This window comes from Protopterus annectens, chromosome 11.part0 (genome assembly GCF_019279795.1).
Source record: "Protopterus annectens isolate FY-2018-M chromosome 11.part0, PAN1.0, whole genome shotgun sequence".
In the NCBI taxonomy this organism is placed as follows: Eukaryota; Metazoa; Chordata; order Ceratodontiformes; family Protopteridae; genus Protopterus; species Protopterus annectens.
The window spans coordinates 986,021,276-986,046,792 of NC_056745.1; the positions used below are offsets into that span (position 1 = coordinate 986,021,276).

The window sequence follows — 25,517 nt, forward strand, 5'->3', positions numbered from 1 at the left end:
TGAAATGTCTAATTATACAATTAACTAGGTTATATAAACTGGTCTTGATATCATCATCCCACATCTGAGGAAGTTTTTGAAATGAAAACATATATGTGTGGCGTTAATGTGAAGTGTTTTTTCCTGTTCCAATAAATTCTGTTTGTTAAGTCTACCGATCATCCATTGGGCTTTATTGCTTTGCCTGAAGGTCACTTTTATTGGTTTTGTTAAGCCTACTAAAGTTACTACTAACATTGCCTTTCCTTGAATCTGCTGCAGAGCCTAAACTTACTTGCAAGCTATCTACTGTATAAACATGTCTCTACCTTATAAATACTTGGAACTATAGCTTGTAAATGACTGTAAAGTATATTAGTTCTATAATTTTATGTAAAATCTTGTTTTTCTTGTCTTAATAAGTACTACACCTCTTGTTACATTTACTTATAGTGGAGCTTTTCTCCCCGCGTCTCTACTGAAAATGGACATGTATCCAGCTAAAATAGCCCGGTCAACAAATGTAAAATAAAATAAATAAATAAAATAAATATGTGTTCATATGGCAGACAGATTATGAAACCATCAACCACTTGTGTTTGATCAGAATGTTGCAAAGAATTGGAGAATATTTGAGCAAAAGTACAATATTTTCATACAAGCAGCTTATGCCAATATGGATGCACATACCAGGGCATTAATTTTGCTATACCTAGCAGGATCGGGTCTATATTATAACCTTGAACAATTAAAAGAATGAACGCTCTTTAATCAACCCCTTAAAATCGAAAGCACTAAATCTTGAATACACAGAACAGCAATTTTTTCCCTTGGGGAAAAAAATTGCTGCTCCGCAAAAAAAAAAAAATCCAAACACAAAATAAAGTGAGGGGCTCCACCCCCACCCCCTTACTTAAATATACCAACTTCGAGATCACACCACAGTGGAGGGAATGGCAAAGCCCTGAAAATGTCCCAGTGTTTTTTTCCCTGGGAAAAAATCGCTGTTCTGTGTGTTCAGGATTTACTGCTTTTGATTTTAAAATGTCGATTAAAGAGCGTTTGATCTTTAATCATTCGAGGTTATAATATAGACCCGCAGGATCAAAGGCCATAGAAAGAGAGCGTTCATTTGTGTATGCACCAGCAGTGTATGAAGGAGAAGGTGCAGACTGCCATATTGCTGTACAAGTTGAATCAAGGGAAGAGCCCGAGTGTTTGAAGCACCGGTTTAAAGATTCTGCTTTGTGACAGTGATTTAATGTTGAGTAAAGCCATAGAGATTTGTCAAATCCATGAGGTGACAGAAAAACTTACAAGTATGCTTGCAAGTGACAAAAGCATGGGTTCAGTTGGCTCCAGAGCACATGTAGACAGTATGTAACACGTGACAATCAAGAACAGGCCTAAGCACATGGCAGCTACAGGATTTCCAAAGAAGCCACGAGGTTTTCTAGAACGTTCCAGGAAAATTGCAAGCTCCAGCACCAGTTCAGTGCAACACAAATGTGAATAGGCAAATCCCAAATCTAGCTTTATTGTTAACTGTCACAAGTGTGGTGAAAATCAGTCTAAAAGAGAGAAGTGCTTAGTATTTGGTCAGCAATGTTATAAGTGTAAAAAATGAAACCATTTCCAAAAGTTTTGTAAGTCAAGTAAGCCTTATGCAGTTGTAAAGAAATGTCACACAAAAAAGCAAGTTGATCAAGTAGAGCCGAAACAGTCAGTTTCTATGTAGATGGTGTTTCGGTGCATGGTGAAAGAGTTGATGCTGTAAACTTATTAACAAGAATTTAAGTGTTTTGTACAGTCTGGATTAAGATACTGGGTCAAAGTGTAATGTTATATCAGCAGACACATTTGCAAAAGTGAGAACTAACAAACAACTCAATGCTACCAGTAGTGTGAGACTTGTTGTTTATGGAGGTGTAGAAATTCAAAATGAAGGTTCAGTGATACTTTCATGTTATTTGGCCGAGAGCTGTTACAACTTGTTATTTTACGTAGTCCGAAGACCAGTGCAATCTTTATTGGGTCTCAAAGATAGTTTAAGAATGAATCTGCTTTCTTTTGCTTAAGTTCATAGGTTCATAGGTAGGTACTAGGCTATCTGCCTGAAGGCATTTATAAGCCTAGCCGGAATGTCTTGGCTTTTGCCGCCCCCTTAGATTAGCTCCCTGTGCCTCTCTCCAGCAGAGCCATTAAAGTGATCCCTGGGGTAAACTTTCTGTTTCCCATCCACTTGTCAAGGTTTCTCTTGAAGAGGGTTAGTGAGGACCTCTGCCTAATGTAGATTGGAATCTTGTTCCAGAGCATGGGAAGTCTCTGGGATAGGAATCTATCCCTCCAGCACATCCTATTTATTGTTGTGGTGAGGTTTAGATCCCTGGAGCGTGTGGCTTGAGGGGATATGGTTTTCTTTAGGTGGAGCATGTCCATCAATTATGGGTTGGACATGGCCTTGTATGTCAGGCAGAGATCACCTCTGAGTAGGCGGTATGCAACAAAGTACAGCTGGAGTTTCTTCAGTCGAGCTGCATAGGGCATCTGCTTGAGACCAATGATCCTCTTGGTGAGGAACTTCTGTGGTCTTTCCAGTTGTTGCAGGTGTCTTGTAAGGTACATCCCAAATGGGGCATTGTATTCTATGATGGGTCTGATGAGTGATGTGTAGAGGGGCCCAATGACCTCTTTCGATCTGGATGCAAACCCTTTTGTGATTAGGTGGGCCACATAGAAGGATTTTCTAACCACTTTGGCAATGTGATTATCAAAGGAGAGGTTACTATCTAATTGAGTCTGCAGATCCCTTATTACGTGTTCTGTATTTAGGGGGCTACCACCTATGTGGCAGTTTGTGAGTACTTTGTTTTTTCCAAAGGGGATGACTGTGCACTTTTTGGCATTTAGCTTGAGACCATGGTTTTGACACCAGGTATCTGTCTCAGTGAGACCCTTTAGGAGGATGTCTGTGTCAGCCGGAGAGTCAATTATAGCCCCTAATTTGCAGTCGTCTGTGAATTTGGTGAGCCATAGTCCTCCTGTACCTCTGAGAAGTATATGCCGAACAGAAGAGGTCCTAGGACTGAGCCCTGGGGAACACCACTTGTAACAGGTTTAGAGTCAGACCTAGCTCCTGCAGCTCTTACCATGTGGGATCTGTCCATGAGCCAGTTGGCAACCCATCTCATGACATAGGTGTTTATGTTCAGGCTGGTGAGCTTGTCTATAATACCTGAGTGGGGAATAGTGTCAAAGGCCTTTGCGAGGTCTAGGTAGGCCGTGTGGACCACCTTTCCCTTGTCTATAGCCTTGGTAACTGTCTCAAAGAAGTCCACCAGGTTTAGGAGGCATAATCTGACCTTAACAAAGCCAAACTGGGTTGGGTCCAGTGTTTGGAGGTTTCCAGTGTCTTTGTTAATGATATCCATGATGATGCGCTCCATAGCTTTGCAGACCAAGCTAGGCAGGCTTATAGGGCAATAGTTCCTGGGGTCCGTTGTGGCTCCACCTTTGTGGAGCAGAATAACCATTGCTGTGTGCCACTCTGTGGACATGTAGCCTGTGGAGGGTCTGAGTTTAAACAGTGTGCTTAGGTGAGGGGTTAGTTCATCTTTGAGCTCATGTAGGACACCGCCTGGGACACCGTCCAGTCCCATCGATGCTGTGTTTTTGGCTTTAGAAAGGGCTGTTTTAACCTGAGTGTCTGTGATTTTAGGGGCACTACATTCTTCTGGTATAGTTATGGGCCCTTTTGGGGGTGAGAAGGGTGTGAAGTTTGCACTGAACCTGTCTGCCAGGATGTTGGCAATATCAATCGGTTCAGTGTATTTTGTGCCATTCTGCACTAACTCCGAGCAGATCTGAGAATTGCCACTTAGATTCTTGACATAGCTAAAGAATGCCTTGTGGTTATCTTTGGAGTCCATGGCAATTTTTCTTTCGAAGCTAGCCTTGGATGATTTTTATGAGAGAATGTAGTTTCTTGCTGATACTAATCCGGGATGTCTTCCCTTCTTGGGATTTTACTCTTTTCTGTACTAGTTTCCTCCTTCTATTGTATAGCGTGTTTATGGCAGGGATCCACCAGACTGGTTTCCTTTTCTTGGAGGAGTGAGTCTTGGTTTTGTTTGGGATAGCACAATCCATGCATTCTTGTAGGTGCCCGTAGAGTGCATTAGTAAAGGATTTCGCAGCTTGGACAGCGTTATCCTTTAGCATGGGGGCTTTGAAACTTCCCATCTTGGTCTTAAGTAATGTGAAGTTTGCTTTTGAAAAGTTTTTCATGGTGGTTTCTTTGACCGGGGGTGGTGCTGGAATGTGGCTATCCAGAGTGGTTAGTTTATGGTCAGATCTAACCAGCGAGGGGTTGACCTCCTGTGTGGAACACTGGTCGCCCATGTTGGCGATGACCATGTCCAGTATGTTGCCACCTCTGTGGAGGTGTTAACCAGTTGATCCAGGGTGTTTGAGTTTATAAATTCTAGGAAATGTTGGGCCAGGGAGTTTGTACTTGGGTAGTTCTCCCAGTTAATGTTTGGATAATTGAAATCACCTAATATCAGGGTGTTTGGTAGGACCTTTATGTTTCCCAGTGTTTCCAGGAATACGGAGTGGGGGTCCTGGGACATGGTGGGTGATCTGTAGCAAGCTATAATTTGAATGGCAGTTTTGCCCATTGTTAGTTGCACGTGGATGATCTCTGAAGCATCGTGCTGTGCCACTAACCTGGAGGTGTGAGTATCCTTGATGAATATGGATACTCCCCCGCCTTTTGTATTTTGGTCTGGGTTTTGTGGCCAAAATGTATGGTATGAGTTGTAGCCTGGTAGTGCTGGGGTGCTCTCTGGATCCTTAAACCAGGTTTCTGTTACTGCACATATATTGATTTTCTCCATACTGAGGAGTGCCTCAAGTGTGTGCATTTTGAGGTTTAGACTTCTGGCACTGAGCAGCATTACCCTCAGTTTTTTGTTACTTGTGCTATTTACGGTGGTGGGTTTGTCTTTTGAGCCTTGCCTAAAAAAGGCACTATGGGGGTGGCAAGAGCCTTGGCAAGTATTCGAAAGCCTAAGGGTGACAGGTGCAAGCCTTCTCTAGCAAAGCAGCGTGGCTTGTTGAGCATGTCATCCCAGGGTGACAGACACTGGATCCCCTTTGAATGACACCAGAAGCTTAGCCAATTGTTAAAATTGATAATTTTTTCTCTATACCATGGTATCATTCTTGGTGAGGGCAGGATGCTACTCAGGGTCAGGGTCATACCAGCCTGGGCTACATGATCAGAGAGCTCCTCCATGTCTCTTTTCATGTAGTCCAGGGAGGTACGGTTCAGGTCATTCACACCAACATGGACAATGACAGAGTCATATTTGTACTTGTTCTAGAGTGACCTGAATGCTTCTGTTATGTGGCGAATCCTGGCACCCGACAGGCAACTACCAGTAACCTTCTCCTTGTTCAGTCTAGTGAGTGGGACATCAGTGTGACTGACTATAGAGTCATCTATTACTAGTGTGTTGGGTATGTTATTTTGCCTTAAGGGCTGTGATTGTGTGGCACACTGGTTTTGTGAAGTATGTGTTTCATGGCTTGTGTTGGGGGGGGGTGGAGGTTGCTTGGATGTCTGCTTTGGAGGTCTCTGTTGCTTTTGCAGATTTTTATTTATAGCCTCCGAGTATGTTTTTGTGTATTTATGTGTGTTTTTTGCCACTGCTGGTTTCATAGGTCTATGTGAGACTGGTGGTGTAATGCAAGTAATTCCCTTCTCCTCTTGACTGCCTGGTCCAGTCTTGGGTTGAGAGAGCATAGCTGCCAGTTTGGCTGTGTAATTGCATCTCTCTTGCATGTATTAGTGTTTGGTGGAAGGAGGAGAGGGTTATCTGTGTACATGAGGCAATTGTAACATTGCCTCAAAATGCCCAGATTCACCAGTTGGACTGGAGAGTACACCTGAAAGGGCCCTTTGGACATGCCTGGATAGGTACAGTGAACTGTTTTACTGATTTTCTGGTAAGGTCGAATAGAGAGCCTTGTCCTTCTCTACAGTATAGGTGGATCTAGTGCTTAGGTTTATTAGTACTTGCTACAGTTTTGGGCAAGTGCAGAGATGAGAAGTGAATGATTTGAGTGCTTAAGTTGAAAGTTTGTCTAGTTCCAAGGGAAAAATTGCAGAGAAGACTTTGTGGAGCAGGGAGCTTAAGAGGTTCATCATGTGACTGCAGTTCTGAATTCCAGTTTCTCTTAAGTGATTTTCTCAGTGTGTGCTGATATTTTAGATAACAAATTGGGCAAACTTCCAGTTGCATATTCCATGAAGTTAGACCCAGAGCTCACTCCTGTAGTCAGACCAGCAAGAAGAGTTCTGATAGCCATGCAAGATAAAGTTAAAGCTCAGCTGGATAAAATGGTGCAGCAAGGTGTGATTTGTCCAGTCACAGAACCAACTGAATGGGTATCATCCATGGTAGCCACTCACAAGAAAGGCTCAGATGAAATCAGAACATGCATTGACCCAAGAGATTTGAACAAAGCATTAAAAAGACTGTATCATCCAATGCACACAGCTGAAGAAGTTGCAGCTCTAATACTGAATGCCACTGTATTTTCTGTTTTGGATGCAAAGAGTTTATGTTGGTAAGTGATGCTGGATCACAAATCCTCATTTCTAACTACTTTTGGTACTCAAAGGGTGCCATTTGGAATAAATTCTGCAAGTGAAGTTTTTCAACATGCAGTGGAACAAATTTTTTCGGGTTATCCCTTGTGCCATGATAGTAGATGATCTGTTGGCTGGAGGCAATGGTGAAACAGAGCATGACAGAAACCTCAAGAAAGTTCTAGACAGAGCACATGAAGTGAACTTAAAGCTCAATCCTCTGAAGTGCATATTCAGACTTCCAGAAGTTAGGTGTGCAGGTCATTTGTTTACAAGTAGAGGTTTGAGACCTGACCCGACCAAGCAAGCAGTTATTCTAGAGATGTCAGCGCCAGACAATGCACAAAGTGTAGACCATTTTCTGGGGATGGTCAGCTATTTAGGCAAGTTTATATCAGATTTCAGTGAGTTAACAGCATCTATAAGAGAGATAACATGCAAAAATGTTGCATGGTCATGGTTGGAACATCATCAGAAGGCATTTGAAGAACTTAAGCAGAAAATTGCCATCCCACCTACGTTAAGACACTTTAATGTGAACAAACCAGTTATTCTTTTCTGTGATGTTTCAAAATTTGGCCTATGCACAGTCATACTTCAAGAGGGCAGACCAGTAGCCTATGCATCTAGAACACTGACCCAAACTGAGATGTAATATGCTCAAATTGAGAAATAGTTTTTGGCTATAGTATTTGCATGCTCCAAGTTTCATGATTATATTTATGGTCAGGCTATTCAGATTGAAACTGATCATCAGCCTCTAGTTACTATTCTAAAGAAGCCTATACATTCTGCTCCAGTGAGATTACAAAGCATGATGCTCAAATTGCAAAAGTACAATTTCAAATTGGTCTGCACTAAAGGCAAGTTGCTTTATTTGGCTGATACCTTATCCACCATTCCTAGAAATACAACAGAATGGCTTGATGCAGAGACTTCTGACTTTGATGTGATGTCAGTGCATCATTTTTCCACTGTCTAGACTTGAGGAGTTAAGAGATCACACTCAGACTGATCCAATTTCACAGAAGCTCAATCATTATATTAATGTCGGATGGCCGTCAAAGGAATCTAGTGTATCACCTGAGGTGCAAGCGTATTTTCCTTACAGAGATGAAGTGTTTATAGAAGATGGCATTATTTTCAAAGGTACTAAAATTGTTGTTCCTGCTTCCTTACAACATGAATATATTCAAATTTTGAACTGTGGTCACCAAGGATTCACATCCACTAAGAGAAGAGCAAGAGAACTGGTATTTTTGCCTTCATTATCAAAAGACATTGATAGAGTTCTTTCTTCTTGTTCAGTATGCAATAGAACTAGACTGCATTTGCAACGAGAACCACTTCAGCTAAATCCAATTCCTGAACTACCTTGGTCTACTGTAGCAACTGTTATCTCTGAGTAGAACAATCAGCACTACTTAGTTTTGGTAGACTCTTATTCAAATTGGCTTGAGATTGATCTACTACCAAATTTAACCTCAACTACTGCTATTACTAAGTTGAAACATCATTTCTGAGTTCATGGTAGTCCATTCAAACTTTTTTCTGACAATGGTACTCAATTTACTAACCAGTTGTTGCAGAAATTTGCAAAAGAATGGGACTTTGTACGTCACTAGTAGTCCTGAATATCCTCGGTCCAATGATCTAGCTGAACGAGCAGTACAGAGTGCAAAGCAGTTACTTGAAAGGTCAAAATGTGACAATACTGATATATTCTTGAATTTGCTTAATCTCAGAAACATACCCCGTGATGATATTCTTGGCTCACCTGCTCAAAGACTACTTTCCAGGCAAACTAAATATGCTACTTATTTCTCCAAGTTTGTTGCAGCCTAAATTCAAGAAACAGTAAATCCACCAAGGCTCAATTGTTTAAGAACAGCAATAACCATAAATCTAGTTACGACAGATTGAGCAGTACAAATCCAGACAACAAAAGGTTTTGATTGAATAGGACAGATTAAAGGCATCTGTGCAGAGCCGAAATTTTACTTGGTAAATTCCAAAGGAGTGAAGTATAGGAATAATTACAAACAACTTCTTCCTGTACCAAAACCATCATCATCATTGCAATCACAACATTCTATATGTGATGCAAACTTTAAATCAAAGAATGAATCAGACACTGTTTCCAGACCAGAATGTGTTCAAAAGTCTGATTCTGTTCCAGAAAGTGATTTGAACATTCCACAGGTCAACCATTTTGCAGAAACTGTCCCAGTTGCTAAATCTAATTCACAGTTTTATGTCACACAATATGGATGTGTGTCTAAATCAAGTGTGAAATACAGAGCAACGTGGACTTGATGGTACATACCTATATGTTTAACATTGTATAACGCATGTATATAGAGTACCTGTGATTTCTGCATGCCAAACAGTCTCATAACAATTGTATGAACTATTTTTCAAAGAGGCAGAATGTAGATCAGAGTGTAAAGTGTGCAATAATGTTTGCTTATTATGATTTTGTGGGTTTATACTATGTTCCTCTCTTTCCCATCTATCTTCCATAGAGTACATGCACTATTCACTCTTCCTATTTTCAGAGTACTTCTTCTCCAGCTACTTCACCTTCCTATTTGTTTTTCCATGATTCTCTATGTCACTTCTTTGTGGAGTGCTAATCCATCTCCATGTCACTTCTTTGTGAAGTACTAATCCTTCTCCATGTCACTTATTTGTGGAGTGCTAATCCATCTCTATGTCACTTCTTTGTGGAGTGCTAATCCATCTCCATTTCACTTCTTTGTGGAGTGCTAATCCATCTCCATGTCACTTCTTTGTGGAGTGCTAATCCATCTCCATGTCACTTCTTTGTGAAGTGCTAATCCTTCTCCATGTCACTTATTTGTGGAGTGCTAATCCATCTCTATGTCACTTCTTTGTGGAGTGCTAATCCATCTCCATGTCACTTCTTTGTGGAGTGCTAATCCATCTCCATGTCACTTCTTTGTGAAGTGCTAATCCTTCTCCATGTCACTTATTTGTGGAGTGCTAATCCATCTCTATGTCACTTCTTTGTGGAGTGCTAATCCATCTCCATGTCACTTCTTTGTGGAGTGCTAATCCATCTCCATGTCACTTCTTTGTGGAGTGCTAATCCATCTCCATGTCACTTCTTTGTGGAGTGCTAATCCATCTCCATGTCACTTCTTTGTGAAGTGCTAATCCTTCTCCATGTCACTTATTTGTGGAGTGCTAATCCATCTCTATGTCACTTCTTTGTGGAGTGCTAATCCATCTCCATGTCACTTCTTTGTGGAGTGCTAATCCATCTCCATGTCACTTCTTTGTGAAGTGCTAATCCTTCTCCATGTCACTTATTTGTGGAGTGCTAATCCATCTCTATGTCACTTCTTTGTGGAGTGCTAATCCATCTCCATGTCACTTCTTTGTGGAGTGCTAATCCATCTCCATGTCACTTCTTTGTGGAGTGCTAATCCATCTTCATGTCACTTCTTTGTGAAGTGCTAATCCTTCTCCATGTCACTTATTTGTGGAGTGCTAATCCATCTCTATGTCACTTCTTTGTGGAGTGCTAATCCATCTCCATGTCATTTCTTTGTGGAGTGCTAATCCATCTCCATGTCACTTCTTTGTGGAGTGCTAATCCATCTCCATGTCACTTCTTTGTGGAGTGCTAATCCAACTCCATATCACTTATTTGTGGAGTGCAAATTCATCTCTATGTCACTTATTTGCCTATCTGTAGCTTGTTCATTTACTTGCTTGTTTATGTGTTTATTTCTGTAATTGTTGTCTTTTTAATTTATTTTTGCATTTTTTTGTTAACTGGGGTAGGACATTGATGAGAGTGGAGAATCAGTCCTGCAACTCTGTTGTTACTGTTACTGACACCTTGACTTCAGTTATGTGCTCTGTTGTTTTGGTTTGCTTCCTCATCCAGTAATTCCTTTCTGGGTTGTTAACTCATAGATGATGTCCCTTCCTTTTTTCTGTACTGGACATTAATAATAACTTTTGTTCTGTGTGCCAGGTGTCCATATATCCCTCATTGCCCTTTCATTGCTGCTCTAGCCCCTATTTAGTGATGTGCACAAAGAACCTGATTCTGTTATCAAGGGCAAGTGGTTTATTAGAAACAGAATAAACAGTATAAAGAGCTTCAATCCAATGATTAATCCTTGTGGGGTGCCACAAAACACTTTCTCATCTGAGATTAATCCCCTTACTGCTACAGTGATTAACCCTGTGGTGTGCCACCAAATACTTCCTTATCTGAAATGAATCCCCTTACTGCTACAATGATTAATCCCTGTGGTGTGCCACCAAGGAAACACTTTATAATCTCGAAATACTGAAATCTCAAATTTTTTTGCATCTCGAGATGAAAGTGCCAAAAGTACAGTTGAGCGAAACTGCACTTGCTCGAATTCAGAATGCTGAATCTGTAGTTGTGGTGGCATGCGACATGAGATTTACTGTGTTGGAAAGGCGCGGTGTGCTGTGTGATATGGTTTGCCTGCTGTTGTGTGGATCTGTATTGAGATTCAGGTAAGTGCTGTTTTCTAAGGGTTTTGGATAGGGGTTTGAGTGTACGTGAGTGTGTTGAGAAGTTTTAGGTATAGGTTAAGGTAGGTAGGTAAAGGTGTGAGTGTGTAACTGCATAGTTGTGGTGTTTGTAATTATGGGATGTGTGTTTGTGCAAGGGGAATTTATAGTATGTAGTGGTGGATTTAGTGTCTTTGTCTTTTTAGTGCGACCTCGGTATTGGTATATATAAGTAGCAGAGGTGTGGCGGGCACAGCCCCCTACATGGGGGGTGCAGGGGGGTAGCCTCCTGCTTATATGTAGGTTAGAAGACTGTGTTTGTGTTGTTGTGTATGTGTTATTGGTTTATTACAGTGTGGGGAGGAAGGTGTACGTGTGTATGTTTCTTTGTGTGGTGGAGGATTTATTTTAAAGTCACGATTTTGAATTTTGCGGTTTTGGGACTTCGGTATTATAAGTGTTTGGCTTTATAGTCTTGGGATACTGAAATTCGATATTTCAGTATTTCGAGATTATAAAGTTAATCCTCCACCAAATACTTCCTCACCTGAGATGAATCCCCTTACTTCTACAATGACTAATCCCTGTGGTGTGCCACCAATACTGCTACAATGACTAATCCATGTGGTGTGCCACCAAATACTTCCTCACCTGAGATGAATCCCCTTACTGCTACAATGACTAATCCCTGTGGTGTGACATCAAATACTTCCTCATCTGATGTTATACTGCTACTTTCTAAGTCCTCCCTTCTAGGCATTCCCTGCCAACTTTGTCATTGTATTCCACTTCCCTTCACACTCTCCATTTTATTAGCACCTGCTTGTAAGGGATAGCGTAAACTGTATTACTGAAGTGCAGGTAGAGGGCACCATTTGATCTTCCTCTGCAAAAACTGGCCAAAAATGTATATTCCTCCCGATGGGTCAAAACATATGGGATTCCTACTTTCTCCCCTGTTGAAGCGATAAAAGAGATGATTATACTAGATAGAGAAAGGAAATGCATTCCTCAGCATGTATGCTGGAGGGGTCTGCTTTCATTCACTGAAAACTCATTTCACTGGATTTCAATTCACCCTCAAAAAAATCGCTGAAAGCTCTAATCACTGAAAACTCATTTCACTGAATCACATTTCACTGATGTAAGTACTGTTGGGCAAATAAAACATACAGTATATGCCCTTTTCCCCACTGTAGTGTGATTTTGGAGTTAATATATATAGTTAGGGGTATGTGTGTGGGGTGTAGGGAGCATAGCCTCCCGCCTACTTAGCTTTTATATTTCATTTCACTGAAAGCTAACAATATAAAACCAAAGGTAGGTGGGGAGCTATGCCCACCATACCGCCCAATATGGGGGCTGTGCCCCCACACCCCCCTAACTATATATACTAACTCCAGGACTGCACTACAGTGGGGAAAAGGGCATATAAGTTTTATTTGCCCAACAGTACTTACATTCAGTGAAATGTAATTCAGTGAAATGAGTTTTCAGTGAATGAAAGTAGACCTGTAGACCTGTGCTGGGGGTCATTGAATGTGCCTTTGTGTATGTGGTCTTCATTCAAGAATGCATTAGAAAAATTGGTTTTAATGAAACTATCATGCTCTTTAAAATTATAGAGGCTCTTGTGCAATCTTTCATTAAATCAATGCCAGTCACTATCTTACAGGATATTTTCCTTCTGGTAACTGATTTCTTTGCTTCCATTCCTTTTCCAGAAGCAGAGTTCAGGCCTATATCCTAAGGATCAATGGGCTGTTTTTTCTTTGTTTGTGTAGTGGTGCATTGCCAGTCACAAGCAATTGTAACAGTTGTCTGGGTTTTGCGACGTTAAACATTTCAGTGAGTGGCTTGCTGGCGTCCTTTCTAGACTTGATCTTCTTGGGAGGAAGTCTGAGTAACGTCAGAGCTTTCTAGCCTCCTAGTTTTAGAACTGCTTCCTCCACTTTCTCCTTTTTTTTTCTCCGACCCTTTTCCCTCATGTTTACCTTTCTTGTCTTTCCATGCTGGTGTCCTGCCATCTTTCTGTTTAGTCTTTTGCTAATGTGAAGAATTTGTTATGATCCTGCTTTATAAAATCCTGTTCATCTTCTTATCTTTATTATTTAATTAATGAGTTGCAGAGCTCCTCCTTTTACAAATATACATTAAAAAGTATTTCCTTGCCTTATTATCCTTGCTATTTCTCTTTCTGTCTCTGTCTACCTGTCTGTCTGTCTGTCTGTCTGTCTCTCTCTCTCTCACTGCTATTTCTGTCCTTACCTACTAGTTACCTTATTTCTTGCTTCTTCATATTCTTCTACAATCTAATTTCCTGTTTCTGTCCACTTTTTATATACCCTGCCATTTTCAGTACAGGAGTCTTCACTTCATCTTTGAACCACATGGGTCTTTTACATTTCTTTATTCATTCTTTTGTAATGTCACTCTATTCCATGTGCTTCTTTTGGTATTCCCAGAGCTCCTTCAGTTCTAAGCTGCATTCTATTCTCCCACATGGCATGTTACTGCACTTTTTCATTTTACTAGCATTTCCAAGACATGGTTTTGATTTCTACCCTGCTTTCTTTAGTACTAATGCAGTGCCAAACCATGGCATGCTCAATGTTTCTAGGGTTACCGTAGCCTCCACTCATAGATTCACAGACATACCTCTCAACCTTTTAAGAGCAATAAATCTGGACAAAGCAATAAATAATGGGGGACAAAGACTCAAAAATAGGGACAATTTTTAGGTATTGCTGTTACAAACTTAGAAAGTTGATAGTATAACAGGTTTTGCATTAGCATGCATTTTCTGAAAGGTAGAAAGTCTGAATCTGAAATGTATGTCATTGTTTTCTGACTTCACTCCTCAATGTCTTGCCAAAGATTTGCCAGAAAACCAAAATTTTATGAAAAACAGACCAAAAATAAGAGACAAAAATCTGGACATTCTGTGATAATCTGTACAGTTGACAGGTATGTAACATAGATTCACAGATGTGTACTAGGCTAATAACCACAAAGGGACTTTTAAAGCCTAGCCATGCATCCAAATCTTAGACAAGTACTGGTACCCTTGATAGGTGTAAGCATGGGCCTGGGAGGTGAACCATTTACAGGTTACCTGTGTCCATTAGAGACATAGGTGCCAAACCAGGGATGAATTTTCTGTTCCCCAGCTAACTGTCCAAGTTACACTTGAATTGGGTAGGGAGGATCCCTGCTTCACATAGATGGTGAGCCGGTTCCATAGACGGGGTAGTCTCTGGGATACATACCTGTCTCTCCAGCAGGTCCTATTTATATCACAGGCAAGGTATTAGACTTTAGAATTGGTAATTCTGGTGCTGTTTGTTTTGCAGATATGCAGAAGGTCCATCAGAGTAGGGTCTGACAATGTCTTGTATGCCAGGCATAGCTCTCCCCTCAACAGCCTGTCAGAGACAGAATACAGCAATAGGGCCTTGACTTGGCCTGCATAGGACATGCTACTTACATTCTGTATTTTTAATGAGGAACCGCTGTGGACATTCCAGTTGTTGGATGCGCCTGGTTAGGTGCATAACAAGGTGGGTATTGTATTCAATGACAGGTCTGATGAATGACAAATACAGTGTCACAATGACCTCTTTGGACTTAGATTCAATACCTTTTTTATAATTTGCGCAACTAAAAATAATTTCCTCACATGATGGTCAAAGGCTAGATTAGCCTCTTGTCATTCAATCTGTCTTGAAAAGTACAGCATGTACTTCTTCCTTTCCTTTTTACATCGTGTGTATACTGCTAAAATACTTCTTTACCTGTGACCACCACAATGGTGTTGGTGCTGACATGATTCAAGCTGCTTCCTGTAGGTTAATGTCTCCCTTAATCAGTGTGCATTTGTTTCCTCTCTACCTTATTATCCCTTTCTGTATTTCCTCACCCTCCTTGTTATCTGCACTAGGAGGTGAATATTTAGCATTTATCACCATCTCTTTCTTGTTCCACCTACGCTTTTATTATCAGAATAATGTTATCGGAATGCTCTTCTTCTTCTTCCTCCATTGCTTCATGTTTGATCCCTTCTCTAACACATATTACAACTCTTCTGCAGTTTACCCTTCCTGTCACTCCTAAACGCTCTGTATCCTGGTGCTTCCATATCTCAGTTTGTCTTTGCCCATGCTTTTCATGATCTCCACAATATCCACATTTCTGGTTATCACTTCAGGTTTCAATTTGAACTTCTTTCTTCTAAATTTCTTGCATTGCTTAGCATGATTGTAATAGTTTTCTACTGTGGTTTCTTGCTTCTGCCTGCTTCCCTCCACCTGCCTTCCTACATTCATCTGTTCCCCTTTTTTCATCTGGCTTCCCCAGGCAGTGTAATCCATACAGCTGGAAGATTTTGAGATTATGCCTTTCACTTACCCCTGGTTGTGATTCCATTATGCAACTACATAGCGTACAGGCTATCAACATGCATGACTGTTATAAAGTCAACAAGGTACATCTATAATTTCTAGATTTTCTTAATATTTTTTTGCAGTTTGAATTTATAGAATATTTAAAGGTATTAGCAACAGTTTCCTGATAGATCTGCGGTGCTGTTGACATTTTAATCAGACAGCTAATGCATTTTTCCAATGACAACAGCAAAATACTTTTTACATTCGTAGCAGATTTGTTTCATTCCATTAACTTGAAAATACTATGTTATTTCATGTAATTTTATAGACAAATACAGCTCTCTGATGAATACAAATGCCAAGCTGAATCTCCATTAATCACAGACAGCTTTTCCTTTATGTATAGGAGTATAGTATCCATTTGTGCTGGAAAGCAAATTACATTTATGTTTTAGTAATGTAGTAATTATACCCGGAGAACTGGTTATGGTTTTGTAATAGATAATTACCATAATTTTAAATTTAAGAGTATGCAAAATGTATGTGCTTTCTTTTATTATTGAAACCCTGCTGAATAAAACATCAATGTAAATTTAGGGCACTGCTCATAAAACGTTTATTGAACAGGGCTGGCATATAGTACACCCACATACCAAATCTCATTGTAATTCATAAAGACATGTAAACAGAGGGCAAGACCTAGTATGCTGAGTTGCCTCATTGTGTTCACATTGTATGTCATTACCACTACACCCATGTAAATTACCCCACCCCAGGATGGTATGCAATTCACAAAAGGCATATCAACTTCATACAGGTTGGTACCAATGGACTAAGTAACGTGAGTCTAGTATTGCACAAACAAATGCTAAAGCATTTGTGAGTACAGTGATCCTTGTTTCTGCTGATACATCAATCAGAACACAAAGCCATACCAGTGCTGATGCTAAAACTAATAGAGAGAAAACTTGTACCCATTGAACAGTAGTGTAAAAAACTACCACCAACAGACTACCCTGTGGTGCAGACAAACCTGCTACCACAACTATACTTGTCCTGCCTTCACACATTGATGTTTTCAAGCTCCCATCAGTGGGCACCGGAACCTCACATTGTCATGTTATGGTAATGATATGAGTTCTGCCTTCATGCTGAATGGCAGTAAAATTACCTTTTCCCTACTATCTGAGCTACAGGTGGTATATTGGATGAATGAGATGCTACTGGGTACTATGGCCTTCTGCTGACAATTCATAAATAAGTTTTTACACCTCTGATAAGCATGGGGATCCATCTTCATGAATGCGATGGCTTGTGTTCAAACTATAGAGACTGACCACATTTGTTCAATATAGAAAATATACTTTGTACTGCTTCCCTTATATAAGAGCACCCAATGCCTATGAACTTTCCATATTTGTTCTACATCTGGAAGATGTATTTTGTTCATTTTTTAGCTCCTCATATAAGTGCTGAGAAGCCTCTGGTGTTTCTTTGTTTCCACTCACACTCCCTTATTGTTCCTTACCAAGAATGTTTAGAAATAATAACTGTTTGCCAGGTGGGCCTCCTGACTTTTTGTCAGCCTCATGGTAGTCATTGTTTAGACCCACAGAGTGAGGGATCTAATGAGCAGTTGTGGGTGTGGAACTCAAAGCCATCATTTATTCAGCAGTGGGTCAAAGTCCATGGCTGTAGGGGAAACTAGTGTAATCATATTGTGATGTATATGTTTCCTTTCTTATTGTTTGATGGGATAAACTTTGAAGATGTTAGTCTCCACAAGTTGTTACGCAGGCAACGAGATCCCCAAACCCTCCTGTTGGCATAGGAAAGCTGGCTGTTAGTTGTTTCATCCTAGTCCCATGACCAATCCCACCCGTGGTATGTGTCAGTTCCAAAACTTGAGTTGTTGGCAGAGTAGACAAACACTGTACTTGTGTCTGATTGTGTGAATGCATTAGAAATATTTTATAGCATTTACTTCATGTTAGAGCAGTCTCTGCCTATGCTGAACAGGATATCTGCAGTATATAAGTAAGTCTGAAGTATTAGAATATCCTGGAATTAATGTAATAAACCCAAGACCATGCCATTGCTACTGAAGTGCATTAAACCAAAACACAACTTTGGAAGACAGCAGATGTATTTAATTATAGTTTATTAAACAGAATTAAAATGTTTTAATGGAAATGTACAAAAATTCTACTTATCAAAATATGTTAACTTTAAAAGAGGAAGGGACATTTACCCACATAATATAATAAGTACTTTTTATGCAATGTTTTACAGAATTTACACTAGTGCAATAGATTCTATACATGAGAATTGGAGGTGCTAATTTGCCATTAGATCCACTTATTATATATTTAACCCATGTGAAATATTTAACAAATTAAATGAAAACATATTTAGTGTGTCACAGAAGAAGGCATCCTCTTTTTATACTGCATACCAGCTCCTGGTCTAGAAATCCCTATGGCTGTGGAAGATGGCTGTAGAGGTGTGAAACAAAATAATCTTTATAATGTCCATCAATGAATCCTTTACCACTGTTGTGAACAAACCAACAATAAACATTGGTCTCACTGATTGTGTTTGTCCAGTAATCCTTTTGCCAGCCCCTGCAAGTATATTAAAAACACGTAAGTACAAAAGACAGCAAAACATAATACTTATACAAAATAATACTTTTATACAAGACACACCTTTTACTAAAACCATATTACAATACTTTTATAATATTCATATATACCAAACTGAAATCAACCAAATTACCAGGAACTGCTTTCACAAAACAAAGTAGCTGTCCTATTTATCCGAAAGAAAAGAAACAGTTAGTGCTTTCATTTTATTTCTATGTAAGCACTTCAGATTGGGTGTCATTTTTAAAATGGCACAAACTCATCACATGATCATTTTAATAACAACAAATGAATGTCTATTCAGGAGTTAAAATATATCACTTCTAAAACAAGCATATACATGTGATAATAAAAGAACAAAATAGAAGATTTCCTATAATCCCAGGCACCACTATAATAATAAAATGTTTGCTCTGCTGGCTGCCAGAAATTTTCATGTAGAGTTTTTCAAGGATGAAGCTAGGAAAGTCTATACAATTGTACTATATAAGCTATTCTACAATATCTGTATTAATGTTAGTACTGCAGAATACCTAATTGCTACATGTCCCAGACTATCAACTATTTTGGTACTCTTTTATGTTCATAACTATGAAATGAGATCACATTTGTGTCGTACTATCAGAGCTAGTGGCTGCAATGCAAAGCATATGGCAAAACTGTAAAAGATCTCCCTGCATTCTTTTTGGAGTCCAAGGACTTTAAAGAGTAACAATGATTATGTAACAGGTGATCTACTGAATTTTCTTTGCAAACATCTCTGATCTAAAATTCCATCACAGCAAAACAGGCACATCTAGTGAGTAAAATTGTTACTATGAAACTTAGATCAAAAAGAGACATAAACTGGGAGGGCAGGCCTATTAAATATCTAGATATCATTATTAAATCTAATAATAAAAAATCACTCACATCTAATTACCAACAACTTTTAATCACTAGTCTAATAGACAGTTGGAACAGATTCTTCTTCACATTTGAAGATAGACTAACTTTAATCAAAATGATACTGTTACTTAAAATCTTATTCATTGACCAAGCCCTAATAATTCCCACACCTGTCAAAATTAAACAGAAAATTAATAACTTATTACTCAACTTCCTTTGGTATCCCAAAAAGCCAATAATTTCTCTTCTCTGGCACATCACAAGCTGGGATGAAGGCGGTATAGGATTTCCAGATACTGATTTTTATTTAAACTCTGCATTTATTAACATAGTGTTGCTTTGGAATAATACTTCTTATACATCATATTGGAAATCAATACATGAAACCTTGCTTCTTAATAGTAATAGGAAATTGCTTGAACCATATACTCAAATGCATGCAAATATCTTTATATGAATTTTAAAAATATACATTCAAAGTGAAAGGTCAAAACTTGTTCTTACACCTCTTACAAACCAAACATTGTTGTTGTTTATAAAGCTTATGTTTTCTAATCAATTAATTAAGAATTTATTAATAATTATGTTTCCTTTTGCTTACACAAATCAATGTTTGATATCTTTTGATACTCAGAAAATGTTAGAATTTAAGAAGGGTGACTTATTATATTGGAATCAATTTATCTCAGCTAATAAAAAAAATTCTGCAGACTATTTGATCAACAGATATAGTCTGCAAAATTGCAATTGGCTGGACATTCAAACGTGTAAGGATTTTATCCATGCTAAGCTCATACCCTCATTAGAGGCCTACAATAAATGCAACTTAAAAATCTTGGATTTTATCTCAACAGTTATTAATAGCTCATCCAAGAATACTTCATACATATTTGTTATTTATAAAATTCTCAGAAATGAGTTTAACAAAACAGATGTTTCTTTTTGGAATTATTCAAGTGAAGATAATAGACAAGTATTTTCAGAAAAAGATAAAAAAACTTTGTTTACAGTTGGTGAAGGAATCCACATCTTCCCGGTTCTGGCATGTATACACATGAAGATTTTTACATAGATGTTTTTTCACTCCACATACGCTAGCAATAATGTACAAGAAAGTTGAAATTAAATGCTGGAGATGTGGACACCCTGATGCTGACTGGATACATATGGTTGTTAATTGCAAAATAATTTCCCCATTTTGGCTAGACTTTAAATATTTTGTAAAGCTCTATTGAATGACAATTGTATAATTTCTGACTCCCTTATCCTTTTCAATGTTCCTGTTCCTGAAGTCATTCCTAAAAACCAAACATTTTTACTATGTCTATCCTGTCTATAGCAAGGAAAATTGTTACTAAAAATTGGAAATCCCAATCTACTCATGTCTTTAAAGTTGAGTTTATTCATTTTGTGAAATACATTTGTAAGAATGAGATTGCTACTATAAAAGCAAGGACTAACAATGCAACCCATCATTTAATTGATTGGACACAATTGTCTAATCTGTTAAGAGAAATATTAAGTATTCTCCTATGTATATTGCTTTTTTTGGTTGTTATGGACATTGTATATAGTTTATATGTTTTTTCTTGTTACTATACTGTTATGTCATTGTGTTATAAAATGAATAAAAACATTTTGGAAAAAAAGAATAACAGTGATTAATGAAAAGGACATTTCAGTGGCAGTGAACAATTGTTCTCTTTACAATGGAATACTCCCAAATCTTGGCTTGAAATGGTTTAAAAGAATGCTTTAACAGCTGTCTGATTTGGACGTTAATTAAGTATACAATGTCTGTGCTTGTTTAGAGTTTTTAAAAACAATTTCTCACTCCATAAGGGATGTAATTGGGGTTGAATATCCTAGTTTTACTAATCTGGTTTTAAGATTTGGGGAAAAGTTTTTGGTGTGCACATGCCAATTTTTGGAATCACAGTATTTTTTTAGATTTATTGACAACATATTTCTTTTCTAGACTAGAGGATACTTAGAAATGTTTATTGATTTTTTTAATAGTTAAACATCCTTCCTGAGGGCGTGTATAACTTTTGTGAGATTTCAGTGAACTATTAACATATGGTAGTATGATAAGAATTTAGGGGCAGATAGATTATTCACAAATGTTTTCAACAACCCATCAGTGGATAACATGAAGCTGCTTTATTTTATTTTTATCTAAAAATGTTCCTAAAAGACATTTTGATATTATTGATGAATTGGCTACTTTTGACAGAGAATGCAAGAGTAGTTAGTTTGTAAACGTAAAACAGAACTTATCCTGAGGGTCAAAAACATTTTGTGTTTCAGAAAGTGCAACAAATTAAGATCACTGAACATGCCCCATTTTCAGGCTTCCACTATGAGTGGATCAAAGCAAATGCACGGAGGATCGGAATCCTGGGACTACATTTGCAACCCCCAACACCCCCTGAATTTATATGCACCAACTCTGAAGTCGCACTTACTCAAAGAAGGAGCAATTTCTCCCAAAAAGGAGATTACATCTTGTCAGACTTGCCAACCATGATTTCCTATGGATGACGTCTGATCATTGCCAAGTTGAAGCATGGGCAATCTAAACTTGAAAGGTCAAGAATTATCCACTAGTAAGAAAATCTTTTTTCAGATGCATTGTTTTGAAAAATGTAATGAATGCCATTGTGGTTTAACCCTTTACAGTCAGGTTGAAACATACATGGCACAAATATTGCATTCACATGCATTTAAGAATATCAAAAACAATAAATAGAACACTTTAAAAGTTTGTAAATATTTAGAGCAGGTGGTGGCTGCACCTCCAGTTTTGCTAATAAGAGACATTTTTAATTTAATTTTTAAATTTTCATCCTGGCATACATTTCCACTTCTATGCATTTTATAAGCACCTTCACAGAGCTATTTACCTGAATGCTCAACAAAGCTTGACTGTTTAACTGAATGTTCAACATGTTTCATCTGTTTACCTAAATGTACTTTCTGTTCATTATGTTGGTTAGACAACTAGGATGTACAGGCATTATTATGGTTTAAAAAAACACATTGAAATTAATGCCTTATATAAGGTACAAGAGCAGAGGTGCAGCTGAACTAGCACCATGTACTGGTCTCACAAACTAGCTCTTCACCTCCTTAGCTATTCAAGTAAAAAGACAAACAAAAAATACATCCAATCATGCCCCAACAAATCAATGTATCCCCCAGCCCTCATCAAAACACAAAAACAACCCCCCCAAAAAAAGTCTTTGAATTACCGTAGGAAGTTGAATGACTTCCTACTGTAATGCAGCCGATCACACTCCACCAAATCCATGCCCCTCAGCCTGCAGCACAAAAGAAAACAAAAAAAATTCAATATGTCTTCACATTACTGTAAGAAGCCAACAATTCAGACAATCCACAGCCCCCAGTTCTTCAAGTGAAGAGAAAAAAAATAGTTGGATTCTTGGATTGCTGGATTACTGTAGGACGCTCACACCTCACTTATCAATGGATCCCCCAACCCTCAGCAAAAAACAAAACAAACCTTCCCAGAAGAGGAAAAAAAAACACAAAGCACTTTTATGTAGCAGTGTAGACAAATTATTCACAAATGTTTTCAACAACCTATCGGGCAAGTGGAAGTGCAAACCTCTCATTTACGTCCCTTAAAGTTTTTACTCAAGGCAATAGTTCCCTTCACCCCACCCTTCCTACACTACTGTAGAAGAGCCTGCTCATTTTCAAATGTTTTCTGTATACCTTGGAAAGATTATTTAGATTTTAGTGGAGCTGACTTAGATGTTAAAGTGCAACACATACTACCAGCAAATGTTTTTAGCAGTCACCAGAGAACTTGACCTAAGTGACACAACTGATTTTAAATCTGCTTTAAAAATAGGGCTTTAAAAAAGTTACTTAATCTTCCACATTTTTATGAATGTTTATTTTCACATGAGAATGTTCTAGGCTTCCAAACTTTAGATTGAAGGATTAATGTTGACGTGATTTTGGTCATACATAGTACACTGACCATCCAAATTGGTGACTTTGTAAATGGCATAAAAGAATATCAAGAAAAATGAAGATGTACCTAGGGCTGCATCATACAGCATGAGTGTCACTAAAGCTGAAATACATAATAACTGCAGCAATTTGATAGCCGTGTGCTTGCAAATTGGTGCTGAGCACTGCTTTCAGGATCTAGGATTGTTGGCTCATGACTGGCTGTAATTTTTTTTATGTATTATGTTAAGCATGATCTTGCTCAATAAAATGATTTTGCATTATTTATTTATTTGTTTGTTTACTCACTGCATACGGCATCAGAAGAACAAGACAATTGTCAAAAGACTAAGGTCTCTACCTCATTATTTAATTACTTTGCTATGTGTTTATATCTTTATCTTTATAGTTAGTGCGTGACTTTCCTCAGTTAAGCCTTTCCAGGCTGGATGGTGCAGCCATGGGTACATTATTAGTTATTTATTGACATTTGTTTAGCAGGAAAGTTTGACTGGGTTCAGAGTAACCATTTTCTGTGGAGGCATGGGGAGAAACACTCCAAACATGTAAAATGCATCAATTTTCAAAATTAAGTATACAGTTGAAATAATATTTTATAATATGTATAAGCAGTTATGATTAAGGACAGTATTACAGGCACAACAGATTAACATGCATTGTTGCAGGTAACAAAATATGAAAAAAATGAAACATATATGAAAGAAAAAAAACAGGTGAGACAAAAAATGAAAAGAGGTAGACACATCGATATGTAGTTCAATAGAGAAATCAGTTACAAAGCTGTTAAAATTTAAGGTTTTCAAGAAAAGGTGATGAGAAGAGACAGAAAAAAGAATACTAAGGTTATAAACTGAAAAATAAATCCAGCGAGACCTGAACGCAAACTCGCTGCCACTCATAACAATATTGCCAACAGCAAATTATGTTGCAAATTATGTTGCCAACAGCAAATTACGTAATTCCAACACCACGATGTAAAAAAAACTAATTTAATAAAACAAGGTTAAGTGCTTTCACTCGCAGGTAGCGAGCTTCATCAGAACAGTGATACAACAAGTAAAAAACATTTAAATAGCCACTTTTTGGCGCCAAATAGTCTTAAAGCTGTATACATAAAATATCTAACCTATCCACATTTGTATTCATTAAATTTAATATTATAATAAAAATGCTTGAAAATGCATATTTGTGTTTCAATAACATTAAATTAACAATATCATACACTTTTAATAACTTAAAATAAGTGATTGTTAAAAATAATAAATGAATTTCTCTGTTAATGGATATTTTAACTATCTAGCTCCAATATAGGCTTGACAGAAATAAATTCATTCAGTCCTGGTGGCGTCATAGCATCAGTTAATAATTGCCACCAAACCTCTCCATAAGCCAAAAATTTCTTGATGTTACCACCTCTGGGATTCATTGTAACAACTTCTAATATACCAAATTTAAAACAATGTTCATTACCCTGATTCATTATATGCTTGTAAAGTGCATTTTTTGTGTCCTTAGTCCTAATACTATATAAATGTGAATAAATTCTTTTTTTAAATTTTCTCTCTGTCTTTCCTATATAATAGGATGGACATAATATACATTTAGCAAGGTAATGTTGGATTGGGAGGAGGAAAAAAATCTTTAAAAGTGAATATATAGCTAATATAAAATACTATTCACGATTCCTGGATGATATTTACATCTTATGGAAGGGAGACTCTAATACTTTCTTACAATTTGTAGATTATCTCAACAGTAGTAGTGATTTTTTAAAATTCACTACTGAATATAATTATACAGGTGTGGCCTATTTAGATACATACATTACTAGTGAGGGTAACAAGTTTCAAATCCAATATTCATAGGAAAGTTATGTTCACTAATTCTTATTTAGATTTTTGCAGCAATCATCCAAGGAAATTGAAATATAACATTTATAAGGGGCAGTGTATTAGAGCGATAAAAATGACATCAAATTACACTGATATGTTTGATGAGGTAAAATATATTAATAATTTATTTAAGGAACATGATTACGATTATGACATGATGGAGGATGTCAATTCATATGTCATAAGTGAATGGGGGAAGAAATATATACTCCTATTGGGCTTGAATAAAAAACAGAATTTGGAACTGACAAACAAAAATATCAAAAAGAAAGAGAAGAAAAAAATACATATAACAGAGCTTGTATAGTTGAATTTGGCCCCTATACTAATCAAATTAAAGCTATTATGAATAGGAACTGGCACATTTTTTTAACAGATCAGAAACAACTGATATTTTAGGATCCAAACCTTCTTTTGTGTATAAAATGGGTAGTAATTTAAAAAAACTACTTGAACATGGTACAAAGGGTACGAGTAAGAAACTTGGACATACTGTTAAATGCGGAGCGTGCCATCAATGCTTTGTGATAAATGAGGAGAA

The 25,517-nt window shown here is 37.8% G+C and overlaps 1 protein-coding gene across 2 annotated transcripts in view; it reads right to left on the reverse strand.

Moving 5' to 3' along the window:
• Positions 1-17,690: 17,690 nt before the first annotated feature.
• The window catches only part of ITIH2 (inter-alpha-trypsin inhibitor heavy chain 2), a 519,026-nt gene continuing 511,199 nt past the window's right edge, over positions 17,691-25,517 (reverse strand). For both annotated transcript variants that reach the window (XM_044088359.1, XM_044088358.1), the window contains one exon: positions 17,691-18,170. In XM_044088359.1, the coding sequence (XP_043944294.1) occupies positions 18,023-18,170 (148 nt within the window). In that variant the 3' untranslated portion in view covers positions 17,691-18,022. The remainder of the gene's footprint in view (positions 18,171-25,517) is intronic.